Source organism: Vollenhovia emeryi, unplaced genomic scaffold (genome assembly GCF_000949405.1).
Source record: "Vollenhovia emeryi isolate VEMERY1.0 unplaced genomic scaffold, V.emery_V1.0 DF939198.1, whole genome shotgun sequence".
Lineage (NCBI taxonomy): Eukaryota > Metazoa > Arthropoda > Insecta > Hymenoptera > Formicidae > Vollenhovia > Vollenhovia emeryi.
In genome coordinates, this window is record NW_011967168.1 from 405,760 (window position 1) to 430,042 (window position 24,283).

Sequence of the window (24,283 nt, forward strand, 5' to 3'; positions counted from 1 at the left end):
TTCAAACCAGAAGTATCGTACAATATGGTTTTCCCCAATCGAGTAAGAGCGATTGAGAACACTTGCCAATGCGAAAGAGGAGGGAAACGATCGCGTTACTGGCCCAGATGTGTCGACGGTAGACAAACGTCGCGGTTTTCGATGCAAATGATTCATTCGTCTGTCGGCGGCATTCGCCGTAAGTTGACGGCCATTCAATCGACGTAATGAGAGCAAATTGCGAACAGTGCGATACTCGTTTCTCTTCTTTCGTGAAATGAACATCGCGATCCGTTTGAGCAGACACTCGACAATGGCTTAATGAGAACCGGATCCGCTTGTAAATAACTCATTTATGGATCCAACGAATTATTTAAACTGTTTTAACGAGAGCCTCCCCGGTACTTCGTGTCGGGCGCCTGTGTTTGGTTATCAAACGTTCGGAAGAAAAAAAAGGGAGAGAAAACGAAAGAGAAAGAGGCAAATGAAAAGATAAAACTTTCATGTCCTTTATTGCCCTCCTAGATGGCAATGAAATGAAGTGGAAGATGGAGAATGAGATAAAGAGGAGCGGCAAACGAACTAGAGATAAGAGGAATATTATCGCGAAAAAAGATGGCCGGTAACACAGACAACTTTTTGGTCATAATATCAGCAGATGCCACCGCACGAAATGCTCGCGTTTGTAACGAATTATGCACCGTTTCTGCGCAGGCAGATGACAGAGCTTATTCAACGTACCGATCGTTACGTGAGCGATAACGGAAATGGGAGCGAATGCGCGAGTGGATGATTAAAAAGATCATCAAAATGAATAAGTGCCTTTCTCCTCGGACAATTAAGGAGATTCCAGTTGAAAACTGGATTGTCTCAATTTTTTCGTTTTTTAATAGGATGCTTTAAACAATGATGCTAAAGCAATTGTTAAAGAATAATATTTTTCCAACAAAATAAGAAATTATCCCCCTTAATTTTTTTAACATAAAAGTAAGGCAAGGGAGGATTTTCGTAATAACGAAAGAATAATACGCAAACGAAAGAAATGTGCGAAACCACGATATTGTTTCGCGAGTTTAAAATAACAGACACGATTTCGACCGCGTAATATTGATGTAAGCACCGCTCTGAAATTTCCTTGAATTTTTCGTATTCGCAGATTTCGACGATCTTTACACATCACTTCTCATGGTAAACGTCGAACCGTTTAAAAATCGAGTCAGACGAGTCAGACGATGTAAGCGACGGCATCAATCGCGACAGCGAGAAGTAGAGACGCGGCCCGGAAGCGAAGAAGGAAGGAAAGACGAAGAAGCGCTTAAAAGAAGGCCGCGAAAATGGAGGTGAGATCGTTCGCTTTTCAGGCAGTCGATGCGGATCGCGATGGAAGGCGAAACGACGAAAGGGCGCAACATTGGGGAAGAATCTTCCGTTCCTGAGAAGGCTCAATTTGTCGCCACAATTTCACGGGCATCGCGTGCCAAGAATGCCGCTGAAAGGTCGACTATTGTTTTTCGATCCGCTTCGCGTCGCCTCGTTCAGCGTCTTTATTAAATGGACGAAGATGGAGAGGGAATTCTACCGTCACGTCGATCAATTGCTCGGACGCAATTTATCCCCCGTTTCGGATTATCCTGTCGCTATATATACCGCATGCCTATTCTGCACCTAGCACCGATGCATTCACGCGAGCGAGAACAAGTGTGGATAATTGGGCATTCACCTCTGTCCATTGTGAATTTATCTTTGGACATCTTTCTCTTGAAACTAATAGAAAGAACGACGAAAATTGCAGGATCGACACCTCTCTGGCAAAAAGGAAACTCGGAGAAATTTTTATTCTACTGAGGGAAGATAAGAAGAAACTTAACAAAATACTTTTAGAGAGAGGGAGAGGGAGGGAGAAAGAGAGCTTTCCAAATTTAAATCAATATTAACAATGAAATTTTTAACTGCTTTCCTTTAATTTTTTATTTTCTATGTCATTTTCTATGTCACGTTATTGTTATTGCTACGCTAAAGAAAAATCAGTGAAAGTTGGGGATGTATTCTTCTTCCCGAAAGAAATTGAGAGACATATGGAATTTGATGAAACAAAAAAGGGCTCAACTGGCAGAAGAAGAAACTAGAGGTAAAAGAATGGGACACTGTGATGGATAGCACACAAACAAGAAGAGAGAAGATTGGCAGAGTAGCTGTCGATTCTTCTTTCTTGAGCCCTCCTTCTTTTCTTGGCTTCATTAGCTTCGCGATAATTGGCCACGCTCGTAATTCGTGTTCGCAGAGTGCCCGCCTATTCCTAACAAAATTATCCCTTAAAGACCATCCACGATAAGAAAGCTTTCTCGGGATTTGATGGATTGAAGAAGAAATATTTCTTGACCGAAATTTTCGGAAGATTTGATTGATATCACTTAGGAAAATACAGATGTCAGAAGAAACAACTGTGATTTAACTTGCGAATCTTCATCATTTTTTCGTTGCTTCGGTATTGCTTTGTGCTACGTATATAGATCGCGTTTTTACCATAGAATATGTGCTTTGATATTTCAACATTTTTCCAAATAGGGATTTTGTTTAAGAAATTATATTTCGTAACTTCTTTGACTTGCATAATAGAAAAACGTTTCTCTTAAAATTTATGTGTATCTTTGAACTTTCCGTTCACTTTTGAACTCTATTCCCTTGAAAATTGCATGACATACGTGCGAGTAATTCTCTCAGTCTTATAGACTTGGGGACACTGTCCATATTCGCCTCCTACACGCGTCCCTAATAATTTTTTCTTCAAGTAACTTCCTCGCATTGATTTATCACGCTTTCGATTGTCTGGCGATTCCCACGAGGCCTACTAGGTTATAACTTTCGCAAACGGTCTTTTACCCCCTACTAAATACTTAAAATGACCGACAAAGTTTTAAGGGAAAAGTTACGGGAATATTCTGCGTTTTTTCATCTTTCAACTTGCATGCATCTTGAATTATTCAAGCGTAGTTGAATTTCGATGAAAACTTGTAGCGATCGCCACGGTGTGTCGGATAATTTTTAAGATTTAAGACTATGTTTAGAATCTAAATGCGAATTTCCAATTGAATCGTGACATTTGAATGGCGACTTGTGTGTTAAATAGACCTTTATCGTTAATATAGAGGCAAATTAATTTAGTTTGACTCTTCTAGATCGCTATATAAAGACATTTCTAATCGCATAATCAGGTCAGATGCGAATCATTTGATTCAGTCGTTTCACTAGAACAAGAATACCGATCCCGCAAATTATTTAAAGAAAAATTAAATCAAATTTTTCTGAATAAAAGAGAAATGTCATAGATAAGTTAATAATCTTTCTTCTTCTACGGAAGTTTTTTACTGTGCAATTGTTATATGGTCAATATTTAATCAATGTTTATTACGAGGAATATTTAACACGACTAGCAGCTTTATGTGAACAAAACATCATTTAAAATTTACTCTGGCTACAAATGAATCGCTGTTCACCACGATAGAATAGATAACCGCTGAATTACGATGCAAATTCTCATGCATCTCTAGTAAAGCTAAAATTATCGTACGTTTTCTATGCAACACTTACCGATTACGGTGAGATAAACAGGATGACCGATGGGTGGAGTCGTGGATATTTGGCACTCGTAGATACCAGAATCCTTTCGCTGCGGATATCGTATTCTCAGAATCCATTCTTCTGTATGGGATGTGTGCATAGCCTCGAAACGTTGATCGCTTGTGTAAGTGTAACGGCCGACTGTCAGCAAGTGAATGTCACGATGCCTCACCCATGAAACCTAAGAGAGACACAAACAAGCAAATGTCAGGTTAAACATATTAATGTGTACAGAAAGAATTGATTTTCGATCACATATTGTATCTCATGCTGTTCTATAGCGCCAAATTAAAGTGGAATTGCGGTAGCCATAAGTGTTTTCGCGAAAAATCCACGGTTAACAAGAGGCTGACAAAAAAATGTCGGTTCCTACAATCTAAATGCAGAAATCTTGAGTTACCGCGAGCTGCGCGTATTGCTAACTATCACCGCTCCTCACACCCTGTTGCTCGTAAGATTGGACGATAAAACTTTATACTCTCCCTTTTCCTAGCCCCGAGAAATTTACGAGTGCAGTAGATTCGCCGCAGCTGGAATACTTCATGTCTTTGTTTAATGCTATATAACCCCGTGATGTATGACTACAATCTCGGAGCAACGACGACTCCCGTACTCTGCAATTATTTATAGGCGAATAGGCGCGGCAAATTTGCTCGCTTAACTTCTATTAGAAATTATGAAACGGAAATGTAAACGCGAATAGGCCCGTATGATGTACGACATGAGATATATTAATCGAACAATTTCAATATAATTTAATAAAATATTGTTAAATTACGTTAAACAGTGTCGTAAATAAGGCATTGCTCAAGTGTCGTTTGACACCAATACGATAATAGTATGGTTGAACATCGTAGAAAGGGTGTAAAGTGACATTCGCCAAGTTTGAATGATGCTAAGAAGTTCTTGAAGCCGTTAATTAGAGCAGAATCCAACCGATTATTCGGAGCTGTCATAACATTCGTGACCTGTGCAATTTCCCCACGTGTTGGAAATTACATCGTAACGACGAGCCTGGGCGCTTTAATAACTTGGATGATTTTTGCTACTTTAATAGATTACTTTAACAGTTTACATTAGTCTGCAAACTGTGCGAAAAACGTGCTCGTTGATGATTCATATGCAATTTCGCGAGAATCGTATTCGTTAAGCCGCGCCTTACTGTAACATTTATCAACAGCTAAAAACAATACTGATTCTCATTCCATCAAATATCCAAGCATTTAATTATGTAAAAATAACAATGAAAGAAGGTAATTTTAATTAATTACCCTTATGTCTGTAAACTCATTGCCAGGTATTGTATACTAATTCATTTAATACTCGGTAATCTGTCTACCTTTATTTTAATGCCTGCATTCGAAACAAAGTCTTGTATTTCATACAATTGTTCTCATAAAGGTTAATTAATGTAAGCCGCGGCGCAAGTATTAAATCCCTTCCTAAATGTAGAATAGAGACAGGGAATTTCAACTTTGTTATTTTATGAAAATGTTGCACACACGCAATATTGTTTTCCACATTGCGCTAAAATACGCTGCGCATGTGTGCGCCCAAATGGTCGCGGTGTTGATCAACCGCGAGGTAAAACTCACGGATGCGCACTTGCGCCTGAGTATTATCGGAAATATAAACTGCGAGAGCTCCCCCGATTGTCGATCTAATGCGATTGCCGGCGTCGCAGTTAATATACTTTTTCGCAAAAAGAAGGCATCGCCTATACCCCGGTATACTCGGGGGAAACTTTTTCCGCGTAATAAAATTCACGATATGCGCGCGCGAAAGAGAGAGAAAAAGGAGACACGGTCGTGCACGGCTTCGGCAGAAATATGCGAGATAAAACCCAAGAACGCACCGTGACTGCCATAACGGCGATTGCTGCTTCTCCTCTCTCAAATCTTTTTGCGTACGCGGGGGACCGACTTTCAGAGTTAATATCATCGCGAGAGTGCCGCTTATTCTTGCCTGCCGGGGGGCGCAACTTTTTCACGTAACTTGATCGTTTTCAGCTTCTTCATATCCTGGCGCGAGCCAGAGACCGTGCGTAATTTCGTCCGACCGAGCATTTCCATTGACACTCTCTCTCGCGACATAAATATACATGCGCGCACACGTGTGCCCATACATATCCAGGTGGCGAGACATTAATACAATATCGTATTGTTATCAATGTCCGTTTTAATAGAGTGTTAATTACCGCGGTAATTATACTTTCCTATCGCGTGTATCTCTATAAATAAATACGCAATGTCAATGAAAACATATTAGACAGCACATACGTAGCTGCGGCTGACATAAATGCGAAGACCGAGCTTTGCATAGAGATGAGACTCTGGGATTAAAACTGTGACCTCCCGACCGAGTCTGCATGAAGACATAGTCTGACAAAGATCGTCCTTTTCTACTTAACCGCTACGATAATCCCCGAGTAGTGCCGTGAACCGTTAATACTAGAGATCGAGGACGCCCGGAGGTCCCAGAGTGGAAGATAAATTCCCTGAGGGCCGTGTCCGCCTTCGAGTTAATTTACCGACCTACTCGAAACACTGATTTAACCGCGGAGGCGAAAAAATTCGTCTTACGGCCCGATGCAAGCGGAACCGATTTAACTTAATCAATGATGGAAGCCTGCGTCGAAATTGAGATCTCGGTGGTCGCGCGCGGTATTGCGATAGTGGCGACGATAATTGCATAACTGGAATAATAGCACGGAATTTTCGTTCCTAGCTAATCCACGGGAGAACCCGCCATTCCCTCTTCCTGCTTTTCGCCCCGACAAATTACGATGTAAACATCGCCGTTCCCGACATTCGTTACATTTTCATCCTGCAATTCGCGAATCCCGCAAACAAGAGATGCAGTTTCACGTAACATTTCGAAAATGTTGTCGACGCCGCGCGTCTCGGCTCGTCGCTCCCGAATCACGTGCATTATTCGGGCAAGCCTATCTCGCGTGTTTGCGGCTTGTCGGTGGTTGTGTTCTCCTGCCAATACCTCGTGTCAAAATTTCAATTGCTACGCGCAAGGCTTAAGATTTGCTCGCAATTCTGCGAGGAGCGTGTCGGTAATTCTAACGTTACGTGCAACTTTGCGATTATCGTCAACGATAAAATTTCATTTCTTCATATTATCTGCGTTTGTAACATAAAAACTTTAACGTCCGTTTAAAAAAAGGACTGTTTCAACTCACCGTTTTGTTTCCGAGATTTTTCACTCTACACGCCAGTTGAACAGTTTCTCCAGCCAAGCCGGTGATATTGGACGGCACCGTGGTGTCGAAGTACGGATCAATTTCCGATGTTGTGCGTTCTTCAAAGGTATCCGCCATGAAAACGCGCGATTCATGCGCGGTGATGTTCTCTGGAAAAACTATTCCAATTTTTGTGTTGGTAAAAACATTTCTCGCAAACACAGAGCAATTGTCGTATCTTAATACAAAAGATGAACGCAGGAATAATTATCGCGCGATTATATTGTTCAATTAGCTAATCACCGATTCAACGTTATAATGCACCGATTGACTTCTAAAGAGTGGCTAAAGTGATTAGTACAAGCTCATTGTATGCTCGAATATGATAAATAAAAATATTTTATCTCAATTCTTCTTCATATCCTCGATCGCTATTTTGCGGAATATACGGCCCGTCAAACGATAAGAGAGGAAACCGATTACTTTAGATTGAGCACTGCAAAGAGTGCGTGTGCACCGTTTATCTCGGTAATTTTAAATGGAGAAACACGACGACGGTGCCATCGGCACATCAGATCTATGCGAACGGCCTCGTGCAGGCAACGAAGCTTCGTAAGTACACCGTCGAACAGGTCGTACGTATCCTGCCCCGCACTGCGGCAAATGCAATTTCGCCCGGGTGAGTATATCTCCCGTGTTCGCGGATCGTGAGAGCGCGATGTGCCGCGGAGACTCGTACGTGCGTGGCGGAAAAGCGAAGTCATGTCTATTTGCATAAAAGACGTTAGCGACTTGCCGCGTCGAGTGATTACCATTCAAATCGCAATCTTCCCCGGTGGAAATAGTTCGATAGTATTGCAAACTGCTACTCGTACCGAACGAAAACGTCTGGATTTGTACTCGGCGACTTCCGGCTCGAGGTAAGAATCGCGCCGGAATGTCCTCTCGACCGGCTTCAAACTTCACGTCCGAGATTTCACGCCCCGATAATCCATGCAAATTAACCAAATTGCCGGCATTGTATCGCCTTTTGTTCGCTTTCTTTCTTCGCATGTATCACATGTACGATTATATTGTAACCCGACTGGATTTTTATTTTTCTATAGCTATCAGAGCCAGCTTTTGTGCTTTTAAGGATGAAAATTAAGAAACTGCGCGAGGATAATCGTTGCCCAACGAATTTATCGGACGGAACGATGAAGGGGTTGAGAGGGTTTATTTCCAAACCATTTTTCGCCGTGTCGCTATCCTATTACTGCGATACGCTTTAAATATGCCGTAGAAGCAGGCATTTTTCGTTCGCGTGCTTGTTCGTGACGGAACGATCTTTTTTCCCCCGGCACAGCAACAGTTTAATCGGCGCGGTGTCTCGTACTTTAATGCAATATACGTTGCACGAAGCTGTTAAACCGTTAATAAACGATACGGTCGGTTGAAAGCACGGTCTTTCTCCTGTCGGGGTGAGCACCGCGCCCGACTTTGATAAAGTGATAACGATTCCACGGTCTGTATCCTTTAGGTCGTAGACCAGAGGGAGGGAGAGAATGAGATGAGTTTTGCGAGATGAAAGGCCCAACTGAACAAGGGAGGCCGAACGGGGCACCCTCGCCTAAGCTATTTACTGTAATAAGCTTGGCGAGCCCTCAAGAGGGAGAGGGTCCTATGAAACTCGCAAATTAACCCCTTCCATACCCTAAGTGGCCTGGCAAAAGCCCGGGGTTTAGCAACCAGTTAAATTATTAGTATTCCTCTTGCCGTTTCGGGATCCTATAAAAGTATTCTCACTTGTGTATACCCTTCCGAAGTTAAAGGGCTTTCCGGTTGCCCCTCAGCTAGCAAAGATCATCTTTCACACAGCAAACTCTTTTCTCAGGATAAATTAAAATTTGTTTAAATGGAAGAAAATTAATTTTACTATATTTATGATGATCATACATGAAGGGAATTTTCTCTTAAAATTTACCTTGAAAATCATGTAATCGTGGGACAACATGGCATTTTCAAGAACTTTGAGAGTTGAAATTTTACCATGCGTTTTACTAGTAAAATGTGTACGAAGTGTAATTACTAGTAAAATGTATGGTAACATTTCAAAAAACTCAAAATTTAGAAAATTGCTAGACGACGCTTGTCTGGCAAATTCTAATTAAAGAAATTTCTTGCGAAAAACATTACCTCAGACAGGGTTTGAACCTGGACCTACCTACACTCTGGGCGGGCGTCTCACCAATTCGACCACTGAGGAATGTGGTAATATTTATCGTAATAAATAGTACTACTGTTGACATCTTCACGTTAATTTTTCTGCTAGAGTGTAGGGAGGTCCAGATTCAAACCCTGGCTGAGGTGATGTTTTTCGCAATAAATTTCTTTAATTAGAATTTGCCAGCCAAGCGACGTTTAGCAACTTTCTACATTCGTTAACCATGTACTGGCGTCAAATAATTCTTTACTCTCAAAATTCTTTAAAATACTATGTTGTCCCACGATTATCGATTTTCAGGATAAATTGTAAGAGAAAATTCTCTCCGTGTGCTTTACGCTTGAAAATAACTAACTGCAATGTATTACAGTATCAAAATTTAAATGCTGAAAGAAACATTAAAGCAAGAGAGATGAGGTTATTTAGAAAACTGCATTCTTGTAAATCGTTATTGATCTGCATTTTGCGCATTTCCGTGAAACGTGACTCTCCGCGTTGCCAAGTCCTCCGCGCTATTGCGACGGAAGAAAATTTTGATCGTGTAGTTCGTTGGGAAAGGCTGAGGAGTACCGTCGAATGGAAACGTCGGCACTCTCGAGAGCATCTCGCAGTGAAAAATTTGGAAACGTCGTTCGTCGTTATACATATATGTACTCGTCTATACCTCCAGAAGAAATACCGCCGGTAGGCGAACTACCGTCTGCGCGGCGGAAATCGCAGAGGGGATTTTCTAGCCGGAAAAGTCGCGCGTAATCGGCGGAATAATATTCGCGCCGTTGTTCAAACAACCGGAACTGCTCCGGAACGGTTGGGGGCGAATGAGGGAGAAAAATGGTCGAGTGAGAAAATAAAATGAAGCCGGGAAAGGCGACAGTGTATCTCAAAGGGAGGAGGGGGGGAAAAGGAGAAAGGAGGAAATCGTCGGAAGACATGTCGCGAGAATTCCTGCGCGAGCCGGCATGCGGTTGAAAATTCCGCGGAAATGGATGTATCGGTGCCGGGCTGCCGGTCGCGACGTTGACGATCAGGGTCGACGGATGCGCTCGTTTCTCTCGGATTTTCGATGCATGCGGAATGCACCGGAGGCGAAACATTATTTACATCTTATGCTAGCGTTGGCAACCCCGCGGATTGGAACCCCCTCGATGCGCTTTGGTTGTAACGCTCCGTGAGAAACGCCTGCCGCCAGAAAGAGAGATCTATACCGAATGCGGAGAACGTTCTCTGTATAGGACGACTCTTCGTCATGAAACGTACGTTGGCGCGGCTTCGTTATTCGAGCGAGTCATATCCGACCGGCACGATCAAGTCGAGAAATCGTTTATCGCACTAACATAAATACGTCGCCATCGGTGCATTCAGATCGCAGCGTTCGAAATCGGAATGAAAGGGTGACGTTTAACGTTGCGTAATTTCTATATTGCAGGGCAGAATTAGTAAAATTTTGTTACAGCCAACTACTTCTCAAATTTCAAGTAATATTTCGCAAAAAGGAAAACAGCTCGCTTAGCAATATTCTCATAATGGCTAACAGCGCTGAAATAATATTCGCTTCGTCTCTAAAGCATGCTTGGCACGTTCGAGTGGAAAATGTAACAAGGTAAAAAATTGAGAGATACAGCAAAGAGAACTGTGAGCGTACATAGGATGAAATATTTACTAATTACATATTTTTACTCATTGCCGTTTCTTGAATCTGTTTTCGATGCATTATTTGTAGCAAACGTGTACTGAAAAATGGTACTTTTTCCACTATATTACTAGTAGCTGCTACTTTGATAATTAACAGCGATTTAATTCAACATAAATTTAATGTTGATATTGAAAATTGTTTAATTTGACCTTTAAATGGTTTTTAATGCCGTTAAAATTGTCGAATAATTTTCGATATTAAATATCGCAGAAAAGATTTCGCAAAAGGTATCTCGTACGCGCATCGTCTTGAAAAAGAGACTACCCTCGGAGGAAGTCGTAAGACGACTGGAAAGATCCCGTGGGAATAATATCCACCCCTCGTTGTTCAAACAACTGGGACGAGAGAGGTTGAGGATAGAGGTGGTTGGAAAAAGGAGCAAGAAGCGCAAGGCAAAATGGAGAAGTCAGGGACGTGCAGCTTCGGGTACAATAGAACGTCATCTACGAAGATGTTAGCAAAACATACATCGAATGTTCCGCGACCAAGTATGACGTTTCGGGAGAAAAGGGAACCTCTTTTAAGCCGTTTACGAAAAGATTACTAAGCTTACGGATGTTCCAATAATATCTTACTTGATAGATTTACGTGTTCCAACGGCGACGAAAATGCAATTACTTACGTTATTACAGCATGTGTAATATTATTACTAGCAGCTTTGTAAGACCTTTTAAAGAGTAGTATGCCGAAGACTGAGTCTAGGATTGTAAAAATTAATTAAAAAGTAATACGGCATTCGAGATAGACATTTTAGAAGCCGTTCCAAAGCACTTAAATATTGTTTGAAACTTAAACGGATTGCATACAGCCGGCCAGCGTGGATCTGTGAACTACTTGGTGGGCTATATCATGAAAGATTATCGAGAAAGAAGAAACTGTCGTTGGAAGAAGTCGTTGAACGACTTGGCGAGCCGCTCGGGAATAACGTTCTCTCTTCTCCTGCGTCGGCAGGGAAAAGCGCGGCTAGACAGAAAAGTCGTGGAGGGTCTCGAGGTACAGTTACGAGGGTGTGTGTACGTACATACGTCGAAAAGCCCGAAAAGTACAGCAGAAATTCTGCGAAAACAGACGTCGACGATCGAGGCTGATGGATGCACCGCGCCCGTGCATTTTAGGGCTCGCCGCGAGAAGAATGCATCGCAAGCGAATGCCACTTGCGAGTCTCGCGCGGTTCTACCTCGGTGACACGGTGAATATCGGCTCTTTTCCTCCGTAAAATACGCCCGAGTTATTCTCGCGATGGCGCCGCCTACGTGGCAAACATAATAGAATTTTTGATTTCCGAAACGAGAGGAGGGATTTTGTCAGAGATTCCCAAGTTTTTCCAGTTGGCGTTGCACGGGGTGCACAGTGTTCGCGGAGACCGACTAAAATAATGTGCAACGTTGTACACAAGCGGATTCTACGCGCGGGAATTGCAAGGCTCCTGATGCATTCTTTTATTCATTTAATTCGTAAGTATGTTTGGACGGTACACGAACATCTTCGAGTGATGGATGAGGGGTGACATTATTGCGAAGGGAGACCGTTGTCAATTAATGTGCGAAATTGCACTGTGCCATTCCGCTATGGAATTTCATTAGACTTCCAGCAAGCTGAAGCTATGCGTAATATTGGCACGGAAGACATATCGGAGAAATCATTTAGATATCTTCTGATTCTCTAAAGACGCTTCGCGCGTCTACAAATGGGAATTACTTTTACGTTGACTAATTCGAGGGCATTACGAGCATCGGTTGTTTGCGCAGAATCGCGTAAAAATATAACTCCATTTTCTCAAAGTTGCCTTTTATCGGCGGATATCTTGCTGCAATAGAAGGGATAAAAAAATACCCGAGAAAAAGTAGCGAAGCTATTTCAACCATTCTTCCCGCGATTTCTCAAAATACAGCTTCGATAAAGTTCCTCCCGAGCAACAGCATCGAGAATCGATACGTTCTTTTCAGCGTCGAGCGCCAGTGGCGATCTAATTTCGTCCTCGTGCTTGCGACCGTTTTCGAATTCGAGCCTCGCGGATATTATCGTAATCCTTGCATCGGGATATCGTCCGGTGTTTGGTGTCCCATGGTATTGGTAGACGTTTCTATTCGCATGTCCTTTGCATGGTTGCGAGTGTCTACAAATAAGCGCACCGCGATATCGTCATCAACCCCATGCTACCGGTAATGCACCCCTTCTCGTCCTTGCCGTCTTCGTCATTGTCGTCGTCGTTGTTGCCGTTGCCGTCCGCGTTATCGTCTTCGCCGCGTCGACCTCGCTCGTAACAGCGTCCGAAGCAACCAACATCTCGTCCACACACAGCTTCTCGCTATTTCCTGCAGTCCGCCACTGTTGTACTAACAGTAAAATGCAAATAGTCCGGTGTAAATGTGGCAGAATAGCTTGCAGCGCTCGTCGGCTGTTTACGAAACCGCGCACTTACATACGTTCGGTTCTCTCTCCGCTTAAAAATAACACCGAGACGGCAGGCTGATGGTCCGCGTTTTGCACCGCGCCAACTTTTCTACATGGCTCGGCGAATTTTATCCAGCTGTTAAGGACATCCGAAATCGCGAGAGACGTGAGTGGCGCTCGGGCGAAATTTCAAGCAGCGGCCCCCGGCTGCCATCGAGGAGGAGCGTCGCGAAGTAAATCACACTATTTCCGGGCTATCAGATTATGCGGCTTAATGTGCCCCTGTTATCTCGCAGTTCCCTCAAACATGCCGCAAAACTTGGACGATCAAGGTCGATACACCTTACGCACCCCGTTGCGCGAAATAACAATAATCCACAATTGCGACGTTCTCTCATTCGTTTACGAACAGGATACTACAGTCGAAATATTATCCTCCGCACGTTTTTTGCCAAGAGAGGAGGAAATAACACGCCGCGGAGACCAGATAAAAAGCAATGACCTGATGGAGCATGCAGATGCGCCGATTGCGTTGCGTTTCTACCCCTGCCTCTTTGTTTCTTTTTTTACTCTAGCCAAACGCGGTATGGCCGTTTGGATTTAACCTAGTTTTACGAGGGAGAGGGCAGTGCCCACTAGGGAATACTCGGTGAGATAGAGGATGTAGTTATGATAAAAGACACCGCGGAAGAACGGGGTGGTTGTAAAATAATTTCATTTCTCTCGCGTAACTTGGAACATTTACGCAGCAAGAGTGTGCATAGACGCCCTGGTTAATGTCATTCTATAATCAATTTCAGATGAATTTTCTCCAATGAAAAAGTGTCACGGATAACTATTTTTATTTCTCCCAAGTTTTCTCCCCGTCCTTTAATACACGTGCAAACGTTGCATTGTCATTGAAAACGTAACGCTAATATTAGCAAAAGTGTCGAGTGAAATTATCGCTTAGAAAAAGTTTAAATGAAATAAACTTGAGGAAAGTTGTGCATTCGCGGCGTCAATATACCGTGTTAAATTTGTGACGATAAGAAAACCCTATCTTCTTGTCATTATCTCCCACGGTAAATACGCTTCTATCCGTTATTAAACACGACATAATTAATCTGAAGCACCTTATATTCTATCAAGCAAAATGAGAAGCTCAGCGAGAGAAAATTCGACGCATTTTCAGAGACACAAGGTGATTTCGTTTTAATGACAGAACTTGATAACTTCGTCACGGCGGTAACATACGTAGACACGGGAAATCGTGCAGCGGAGGAATCGCAAAAGTTTTATCCCGCGCATTTTTTGCGACAAACATAAAAAAAAGTAACTTAATATCTTGCGGGGCGCAACGCCGCCGGGTAGACTGTCTCGAAAGAGTTAACTCGCGGTTCTGAAAGTTTCGCTCACGTCGCGGTTGGGCGTAATGCGGAACGAGTACGGACAAAAAGGAAAAGGAGGCGTCGATATCGATGGAAAAGCGATGAAGTACGCGAAGACATAAGAAAGAGAATATACGGTGTCGGGCGTGTGGAAAATCGTCGGGTGTTCTTGCGCGCTGATCGATATTTGCTTCACGTTTCGCCCCGCGGTACATGGTCTTTATCGGTGCCATTATCCATTGCATATATATATACGTGTGTATATACATATATGTATATGTATATTCGCCTCGGAATGTATATTGCTACATTGATTACATTTGTCACGAATTTATGACTTACGTATGATCAATAAAAAGCAATTAAGATATAACAATTTCAAATTACAGCTCCCATTAAATTCTTGTGACGTAAACGCGAAACAACAAGAAAATACCTTTTTTCTCGGCTTTCATTGTTACTGTAAATTTTCACCAGCGGTGACAAATTTATTCGCGCACATGTGCTATTATTATTTCCGCTAGAGGTAAATTCTATGGATATTTTTCGAGTTACATATTTCAAATTTTGTTTTTCACGTTTTGTATAATTGCATGATATTCGCATGAAGCGCTTTAAAATGGTTTAAAAATTAATTTAAAAAAAAAATGTCAGCGACACGCTAATGTTGTTTGCGCTGATTATGTCGTTGTTAATACACCGCGTTTTCGGTTTCCCCACGCAATTCACGTAGCCGTATTGGCGTTGCGTTATTTTTGCGGGACAAAAAGGCGCGTGATGGATGAAGTGCGCGCGAGCGTCCTTACGTTGCAAAATTCATTTTATCCCCGCGTCTCGACTCGGCACGTGGGTGAGCCGCAATGGTGTAAAACATTATTCTACATTACACTTCACGAGGTGGAGAGCGCTTGGTGAATTATTCCGGTGGCTTCTTCTTGCCGGGTCGGAGGCGGCGGTAGAGCGAAAGGGCGCACCAACACGCGTGGAATTGCAGTCGGCGATATTGCCACGCGAGTGCATTATCCGCTTGAATTATCACGTGTTTAATGACCGGAGTTTCGAATAAAACAAGATTTCAGACAATCCCTCGCGGCGCAAACAGCTTGTCGTGTTTCCGAACTAACAATCTGTCGCGCGTGGATTTTTACTGTAGCGAGATGAATTTCTAAAACGGCACGATTTGTCAAGTAAAGCATTCGCATATCTAATAAAAGTTTTAGCTTTTATACCTCATTCACGTTTTAATAATTTCGCAGTGAAGCATGAAGTTTTTATTATTGCTTAATTAAGCTTCACGCAAAAAGCTTTGCGTAACATTTTCAGCTTGCGAACAATATTACGCAGATTTTTCTCTATTTTTCGAGTCTGCCGTCGCGTGTTATTCAACGCGAAGCTCTGTAACGCGATGTCACATCGAAAACTCTTTGAGCCAGATAAACACGTTAAAGGCAGGCAAGACTTTGCGAAAATATAAACGACGTTTGTAAAACGCCAAAACGTCATGGTGATGTAGCCAAAAGCCGAGGGGCTCGAGCGTGGTAGAAAGTGGTATAGCCTCCCGCGAGGGAGAAAGAGAAAGAGGGCTTGTTGGTCCAAGATTATTGACCCAGAGCTCGTTCGGTGTGTCTGAAACTAGGCAGGTACGGCTTTTTGTGCGCCATAAAGCGCCGCGAGTAATCTAGAAAAGGGCTGCGCCTGATTCAATCAAACCGACAGTGGAAGTGACGTTGCCTACCGAGACAGCCTCTGAAGACAGAGGGTTTGATATTAATATGAAATTGCTCTCGGTCACCCTCTTTCTCGCGTCTTGGGGATTCCTTACGCGCACAATTACCTAGAGTTAGGATAACCAGGTATTTTCTCAGCCGCTGATCCAGCTGGGTTACAAGAAAATATAGGATGTGATGACGCGATCAAAATTCGCTTCAGAGATTTTGAATAAACTTGCTGTCTAATGTAAGCGGTGCATGTTTCTTACGAGCTTTATCATCCGTTAGCTATGACCCACACCCTCAGAAAGGATTTCTCTTACCGGGACAAAAAATATTCTTGGCGCATCTATATTTCTCACAACCACATTTAGTATAAAAATAAGACGATATCAAAATAAAATCTATAATTCTTCTCCTCTATCGAATTCAAAAGGATTGATTTACTATATTGGGACGAGAGTAACTTATATGTATAAATGTAAGTGTATACATTCTTGCGTTTAGAATAAATTTTCCCTCCATCTTACAACGCACCAAGTTGGCACCACGATATTCGACAAAAGACGATACATACTATCATTTCTTCTAGATTTTACAATTTTTCATTTAAGTTTAAAATATTCCTTTCTCTATAATAAACATCATTGGCGCTATATCGATCCTATTTTATGATACATTCAAGTGTATTAGCATTGGAAATTTTTTCTGTGGGTGCAATTAGGCCTGTGTCATTTCGTAAAATTAATCGTATGCGTGCACGTATTATTTAAATAAAATTGTTTACCTATTCTTCGTAATTGTAACATAAACTTTCTATAACGTTCCATTTACTAATAACTTACAGTTTACGTGTGAATGAGAATCATGAATTTTTATCAAAGTGTATCCTTTAAGTGAACGATGCTCGATAATTAAGCTCGCTCTTTCATTACGATTATTATCGTTGTACCAACTTTTGCATTTATAATACAAACGCGTCAAAGAGCCACGATCGAGCTCCGGAGTTTTTCGAGACATCAAAATGAATCTATCCTGAGGAATAAAATGGGCACCCCTCCTTCCTCATTAAGAACTTTTTCTACTTTTTCCATTCGCGAACAAAGGGACGGCTGGCGATCTTTATAATATCTCTTTGATACTTATGGATCGATTGACCGAATAAGACTTGGCATTCTCCCTCTTTTTACAGAATTTTAAAGATCTTTTGCGTCACGACGACGTCTCTTGATTTTTGCTCCGTCATATTCTAATCTCGTCTACTCGCCTACTTTTTTTTTGCTTTAAACCATTCGCATTTTTTTCAATTATTACAAACGTTAAGATATTAGTCGCTTACAAAATGTAGTGATTGCAATCAATTTGCAATCTCTTCTGGATTACAAATTAATTGAAAATTTAACTCTACATATCATGTACATATTCGATATTAATTCGTTTGTTCATACCGCATGTATGCATACTAATTGCAAGTAAATTATAGACTTTTTCAATGTTATTTCAGCATCGCTGATTTATTGTGGTTTCTTATTTTACGTACACGAGAATTGATTTACCCTAAAGGCTGGATAGACGCGCGAAAGTGTCTCCGGGTCGAACTTAAAGCATCCCGAGACGTTTGCTACGAGATGTAGCAGTTCCACCCTCGGTCGAGGGATGATTTCCTATATCGTTACGTCGTTCACCGGTTCCGCCGTTACGAGTATCGATAGCTAATTCGACAGAAGGATCGAGGTTGAAGGATGAAGTGAGACCGCGCCAATCGTTTCGCGGGGATATACGTTTCGACTATCGTAAAAGGGGAATATGAGATGGAGGAGTAGCGTCCTTTCTATCGCGCGGCGGTTACGTTACCACAAAATTCTCGGAGGATAGCTGCAACAGACACGGTTGCCATACCACTTCTTTCATCTCCCGGGAGAAAATGTAATTGTCTCGCTGATATTATCGCAAGAGCGATTTTTACGTGATAAAAAAGGGGGATGGTCATCCTTAAATTACGAGCAAGTGAAAATCACGAGGAATATTTCACTTTATCTTACGTGTATTAAAAGCTGCGATGTGTGAAACGGTCCGCGTGCATACCGTTTTTAAATATATTGTAATATATATTTGTACGTAAAGAAAGGATAAAGTAGTTTAATGTAACGTCATCCTCTCTTTTAGGTGAAAAACCCGTATTTCATAAAAGTTTCAGTAAAGCGTCCCCCAAGAGTTGCATATTCATAGAAAAGATTGGATCGCAGTTCTGAGATTTTGTCTGCGCTCGTTGGCACAGCTCCAATATTAATCTTACAAAAGCCAAGGAAACATGATGGAAAATTAATGTCTTTTCCGAAATACGTATTAATATAAGGACAGCGGTCTTTGTTAAAACTGAATTCTTACAGAGACTAAAACGCTCGTTAAGGGAAATTTACTTTCCCATTTTTACGATTCGTCCGCACCGATACATTATTAAAGTACACTTGGAAGAATATCGTTTGCGTATACCGTGAGATATTTGCTATCGGAAGGTCTTCATAAATTATACGTTGCGCATATTACTGACGAGCGTTATGTATATATTTGCGAATTACGTTCATATTGTACGTTGCACGTTGCTGTTTCCCAACTCGAGTTAATGATCGTAATTAACGTCGATATTACAAAAGCGAGAATATTCTGTATCGATCGGAATAAAACAGCGACACGGAGGTACAACGAACAAAAAACAAGAAGAGAGGGGAGTTCTTTTATTGTATTCTGAGAGCGATATGCGATAGCATTTTTGTCGTTCGTCCCGATGACCGGCGTCGATCTATACGCGGCACGGTAGCCGTTATAACGAGCTCGGTCCGAAGCGAGGCTCTCGTGCACTTGTCCAATGAATTCGTTTAATGGAAGCATTAGAGCATACCTTTCAGAACACGTTTTCCGGAGGAACGCCATCGCGCCTGTTTTATGCCGCGCCGCAACAATGCACCTGCACGGAGAGGAACTCGTCTATGCTAACGACATTTTATGCGCATGGAGACGGAATTGCCTTAACGTGAAAATCCCCTTCGAGTTCCGAAACCGATGTTGCTTTTAATCACCATTTTCCCTTCCTACATTTCGAGGCCTTTTTCTTCCCCCCTTTCTATTGTCTAGTGACCTGAGAAATTTCGTGAGAGATAGCCTTATCAACAATGTTCCGCGTTCACGCCAACAGATTATTGCGATTTGCCTCTAATAAAAAGTATTGTTCTCGCGCTACCTGCAATATATAAATAATTCGTATAAACAACAGCGTGCTCTCGTTACACACGGATTCGCTTTAAGTTTTTCTACATATAGAATATTTTTCCGTAAAAATCTCGATAGTTTCCGTACTATAGATATGCGTACACATCGTTAATTTAGAGAGCATTCAAAAGAAGAATCGCAAGTAAATGCGAGGCATAATTGTTCATCTTCACTTTAACATTGTACTTTTTATGCTCGAACAAGAACAATTAATGTGTAGACTTTTATTTTCCTTTTATTCCGTAAAAATCGACAAGAATAAGAATGGAATTATAGCATGTATCGGGGAGTAATAATAATGAGTGAGCAATAAATGCTGTCGTGTCTATGAAACGCGCATTTGTCTTTTCTGTTAAATTAAGAAATAAATCTATTTCCCCTGCAAGAGTATTTCTCGCGATAGGAGCGTTCGATAAAAATTACCCTCTCTAACGAAATTACCCGGGGGGGTTTTTTTTCCCCGAGATATCCGCCATGTACTTTGAAATACCCAACTCATCATTGTCAGCGCGCTGTGCATGTTAGCCGGCGAACTCATCGATAGAACGAAGCATATTCGTCTTGCTCATCGATCTATTTTCATTTCGAACACCACCCCTTCGAATCAACGGAATAGCTTACCCTGCGCCAAAAAAAGAAGGCGCAATCCATTTTCATTTTCCCCGCAACTTTCAACTCTCGCGGCGCAGCGACGATGCAGCCGAAAGAGATAAAAAAAAAGGGAGTAATAATTGTGACGCCACTCTTTCGTATAAGAGTGAACGAAATATGTCTTGCGTGTCGATTAATAAAGGTTTTCGAAAATTAGATTTTCGTTTGCACGGGTTTCGCGCAGTTCTTTAAATTGAAACCACGCGTTCGTTGTACAACGAAACCTCGACATCTGATCGAGTCGCGAAAAGAAAGTTTCCTTTTCCCTAAATCTGTTTTGCACAACATTTAGTTAAACGGCTCGATTATAAATCGACGTTTAACGTCGTTTAATATCGCATAAACAAGTACTTGCTCACCTTACTGCTGTCGCTCGATGCCTCTCAGGCGTCCTTTCCCACTCAAATCCGGTTCCTTGATTGAAGCCACACTCGCGATCACACAAAAATACGATCACTTATCTTACGACACTTTGGACAGTACTTCCGATATTAAACGCGATCCCCCGACATTTGGACGGCACTCCTTAACCGAACACAATCTCGCGAAACGCGTACAATTTAATAAACGTTATTTATTAGCAAATCCGAGAGTAAATCGCACTGCTATACTATAAATTTCTATTATTTGATAACGAAAGTAGTACGTTAATTGTACCTAAATTGGAGAATTCCGAGCAGTATATTCGAATCGTGGCAATGATAAGGAAATAGTGATCGGAATATCGGCAATGCATCGCGGATCGCGCGGCAGAACTTGTCTGATCGAGCGTCGGTTTGCAAATGGTAGAACACACACGCGCATACACAACGACTTTGCGCAACAATGGCGTGCAAAATATCCGCGTGGACGTGTGGCTGTCGCCGTAATACGCTCGCGACTCGGCGTTCATGCGAGATGATCGATCGCGCGGGCTGATAATAAGCGTGTCGAATTTGTCGTTTCGAGAAGTAATCCGCGAAAGAGGACGATACGCGAGCCACGACCTGCCTGATTGAGCGACGACGTGCGAATGATAATACCGTGACCTTCCCCTACGGCGCGCCGTTCACCGCAACGTAAACCGCACGACGCACCGGTAACCGACTTTTTTTTTTACCTCTTCAAAATATCTAACGCGTGCTCTGAAAGAAATTCGCGTACCTACATTTCTATTTCGTGCGTTACATTCAAGCGAGCGCAGCCTCGCGTTACTTGAATTACAGAATCCGACGAGATCCATATTGTTCCGCGCACTTGATACGAAAACGTTGGGCAAATTACAGTGGAAAATGCGGAGCGCGAGACGAGGAGTAGCCCGATACAAGAATTATTATCGAGATAATATCATAGTGAATCTATAATTTATAATTTTCATTTCTACATGATTAATTTTCAATGAATCAGGGAAAATTTCTGGATAAACGTGATAATTGTTCACGTTTTATAAGATAACAGTGGCGCGATACACGGAATAGCTTTCGCCACATAGGAATAGTAACAGGAATAATAGCAAGGATCTTGTACAAATACGCGCTGTACACCGCAATAACAGACCCCAAGACCACACGCCGACCGAATTGTTTCCTCGAAATATTTAACGCACTGCGAGTGGTAAATTTCTATTTCATGGCCTTTAAATTACTTAGTAGCATCGTATCACGGCTCTCCGTTACTTAAATCGATCCGAAATGCACTTTTCGTACTGTCGATTACTTAAACATCGCGCGCTTAATTTTCTTATCGTCGATAATAGACGCAAAAGTCAGATTTTTAATCCTAACGGCGGGATCCGAGCGTGCTCAGCCGCGAATTACGCTCCATGTAATAATTGTGTCATTTCGATACGTCGCAAATGGTATTCGTTTTTAAAATAGCGAGGGGGCCGTAATCCGGTTCGTGCAGCGAAGCTGCCGTCATCAAAGAACTAGGACACTAAATAACAGAGAAGCAAATGGCTCGAGGTAAAACTGGAAACGTTGTACTTAAGACTCTCAAAGGAGCCCCGATTTAATTAGACGGAACAGCATGCAGGAACAGAAGACGGGGATGGCTGGCGAGAGGGAAGGGCCGAGGGGGTGAGGCGGAAGGGAGGAAGTTCCTTCGCGATTTTCTCATCAGAAAGGTAAATGAATGGAGCCGGTTCCTTCGTCGGACGCAACAATGCGCACCTACATTTCCCCTTTTAGCGTCTCTAATAGATACTGTCAGCATTTCCGCACCATAACGCGGCACAAAGTACTAATTAAGAACGCCGGTACTCATCTGCCGTATGCTGCGTATAGCATCCCGGATAGCTATTTGATTAGCTTTTTCATCATTTAACTTTTATTCAGAAATAACGCGACTCGACGCGAGACCCCCCTCGATCACGTCTAGCTAATCGTTTACTGTACACACGTCGAAATATGCGGCACTTGAATTCGCTCAAATGTTATACATAGTATCCTGCAACTAATGTACACATATTTTTATGCAGATTCTGCGAGTTAAATAAAATGGAAAATCGTAATATCGGAATTTTAGTGCCACACTGCAGCTTTTGCGTTACAAAAACGGTACTGCGCGTCATTGATTTTCGCGGCGTGATAAAAGTAATTACTCATCACACGAATAATTCTGTCTTTCAAGAGCTCTTACTCACCTAATGTCGGGAAAACGCGTGATATTACAGGAAATAACTTTGCAGGCTGATTAGCAATAAATTTCAACCGTTTGCAAATTTTCATCTTTAAGGAAAACTCGAATTCGGTGCGCCTGAGTCGACGAAACAAAGGGCGCGAGCTAATTGAAGTTAATTATTATCTTGTACGATTTGCAATTTTTCTGCGACTATCGATTTCGCTTAATTGGCGGATTGCCCTGTTAAAGTTGCAAACAATAATCGCGGGACATTACGTATAGAAATATTTCATCGTGGACACGGACGGACGAAAAACAGCGTTTTTCGTTTCGCGCGTACGTGAAAATACATACGGAATACATGATACACGTTACGCCTTATTTCACGGCGTATACCACAGGGCGGCCACGCAGTGCGTGTGGTATATATTATTTCTTTCACGCGACAGCGTCCCGTTTGACGCAATTTCCCTACAATGATTCGCGCGAGACCCCAGCAGGCCAGGTCGCGACCATGTTTATTTCACAGCACATTAAATATTTCAAAGAAGAACCTGGTTGCCAGGCGCCCCTGATGTTTGTTATCGCGGCGAGTGGCACGCTGTAACGTAGGGTCGCACAATATCGCCATTCGCACGTCGCCTCTCCATCAAATAGATCGTAGCGCTGGTCGCCGCCTTCCTTCGCCCGTTGGCAGCTTCTCGAAATGACGGGGCCAAAAGTGGATATACAAAACGCTGAAATTATTAGGTAATATCAGTCTCGCGCCATTATTCTGCGAGCGCTATTACAGCGACGGCCACTCGTCCACGCAGACATTTTGCGCGTTCAAAGTAGGTCAGATACGGGTTTGCAAGTCACAGTTTCGATATTCTCCTAGCAATAGTTTTCTTTTCAGCGACGCGTTCGACTACCTTTCACATCGCGCAGCAGTTTTTCCACCGTATTTTGCCGCTTTTCGTATCAAGTGAAATTTCATGATAACCGTCGAATCGTGTAATTAAAGCGGTGCGAAGATACGATCGTTCGAAAGCGGCGTACGACTCGCGAAACAGAAATTTACGCGAATTAGGCTTGAAACACGTTAGCCATTTTGAATAGGTAAAAAGTCGGTTACCGCGCGTCTCGATGTCGCAGCTAACAGCGTGCTGTATGTGATACAACCGAGCAAGAAATGACCTATCGTCGATTCGTCGTGGCTGCGACGAATCATTTCTCCGGGAATATTGTCGCTTGCACGCCGACGCTCGATGTGAGATCAATTACAGCGGGGCCCGTTCCGTGCTATCCGTGCATCCGTAAGAGAAGTAGCCGTCCTAATGAAGCGACGCGCCGCGGAGCGGCGCGGCTGTGGTGGGGGAGGACCGTGTGGTGGGGGAAGGACCCGTGCCTGTCGGTAACGCGTTCGGCAAGAGACGCGCTACGCGACTCGCGAGGACGGCCGTACCGCAGATAGCTGGTGAAATTAAATATTGTTAGCGTTGTAACGTACTTCCTCACGCGTTCTTTGCGTGGTATTACTTCTCGACACGACGTCGCGATATTCTTTTGGTTTGCTGTGACGCGTTTGAATGGAAAAAGCAGTAACGGTCGCAATTAAGACGCGCA

General features: G+C 42.6%; 1 protein-coding gene across 8 annotated transcripts in view; it reads right to left on the reverse strand.

The window, feature by feature from the left end:
- The window catches only part of LOC105561893 (kin of IRRE-like protein 3), a 58,499-nt gene that overhangs the window by 15,990 nt on the left and 18,226 nt on the right, over positions 1-24,283 (reverse strand). For 6 of the 8 annotated variants that reach the window (XM_012012253.1, XM_012012252.1, XM_012012256.1 and 3 more), the window contains 2 exons: positions 6,788-6,966; positions 3,568-3,778 (listed from right to left, as the gene is read on the reverse strand). In XM_012012253.1, the coding sequence (XP_011867643.1) occupies positions 3,568-3,778; positions 6,788-6,966 (390 nt within the window). Of the gene's footprint in view, positions 1-3,567; positions 3,779-6,787; positions 6,967-20,433; positions 20,466-24,283 lie in introns of those variants that run through there. The other 2 variants (XM_012012257.1, XM_012012255.1) reach the window with 2 other exon arrangements.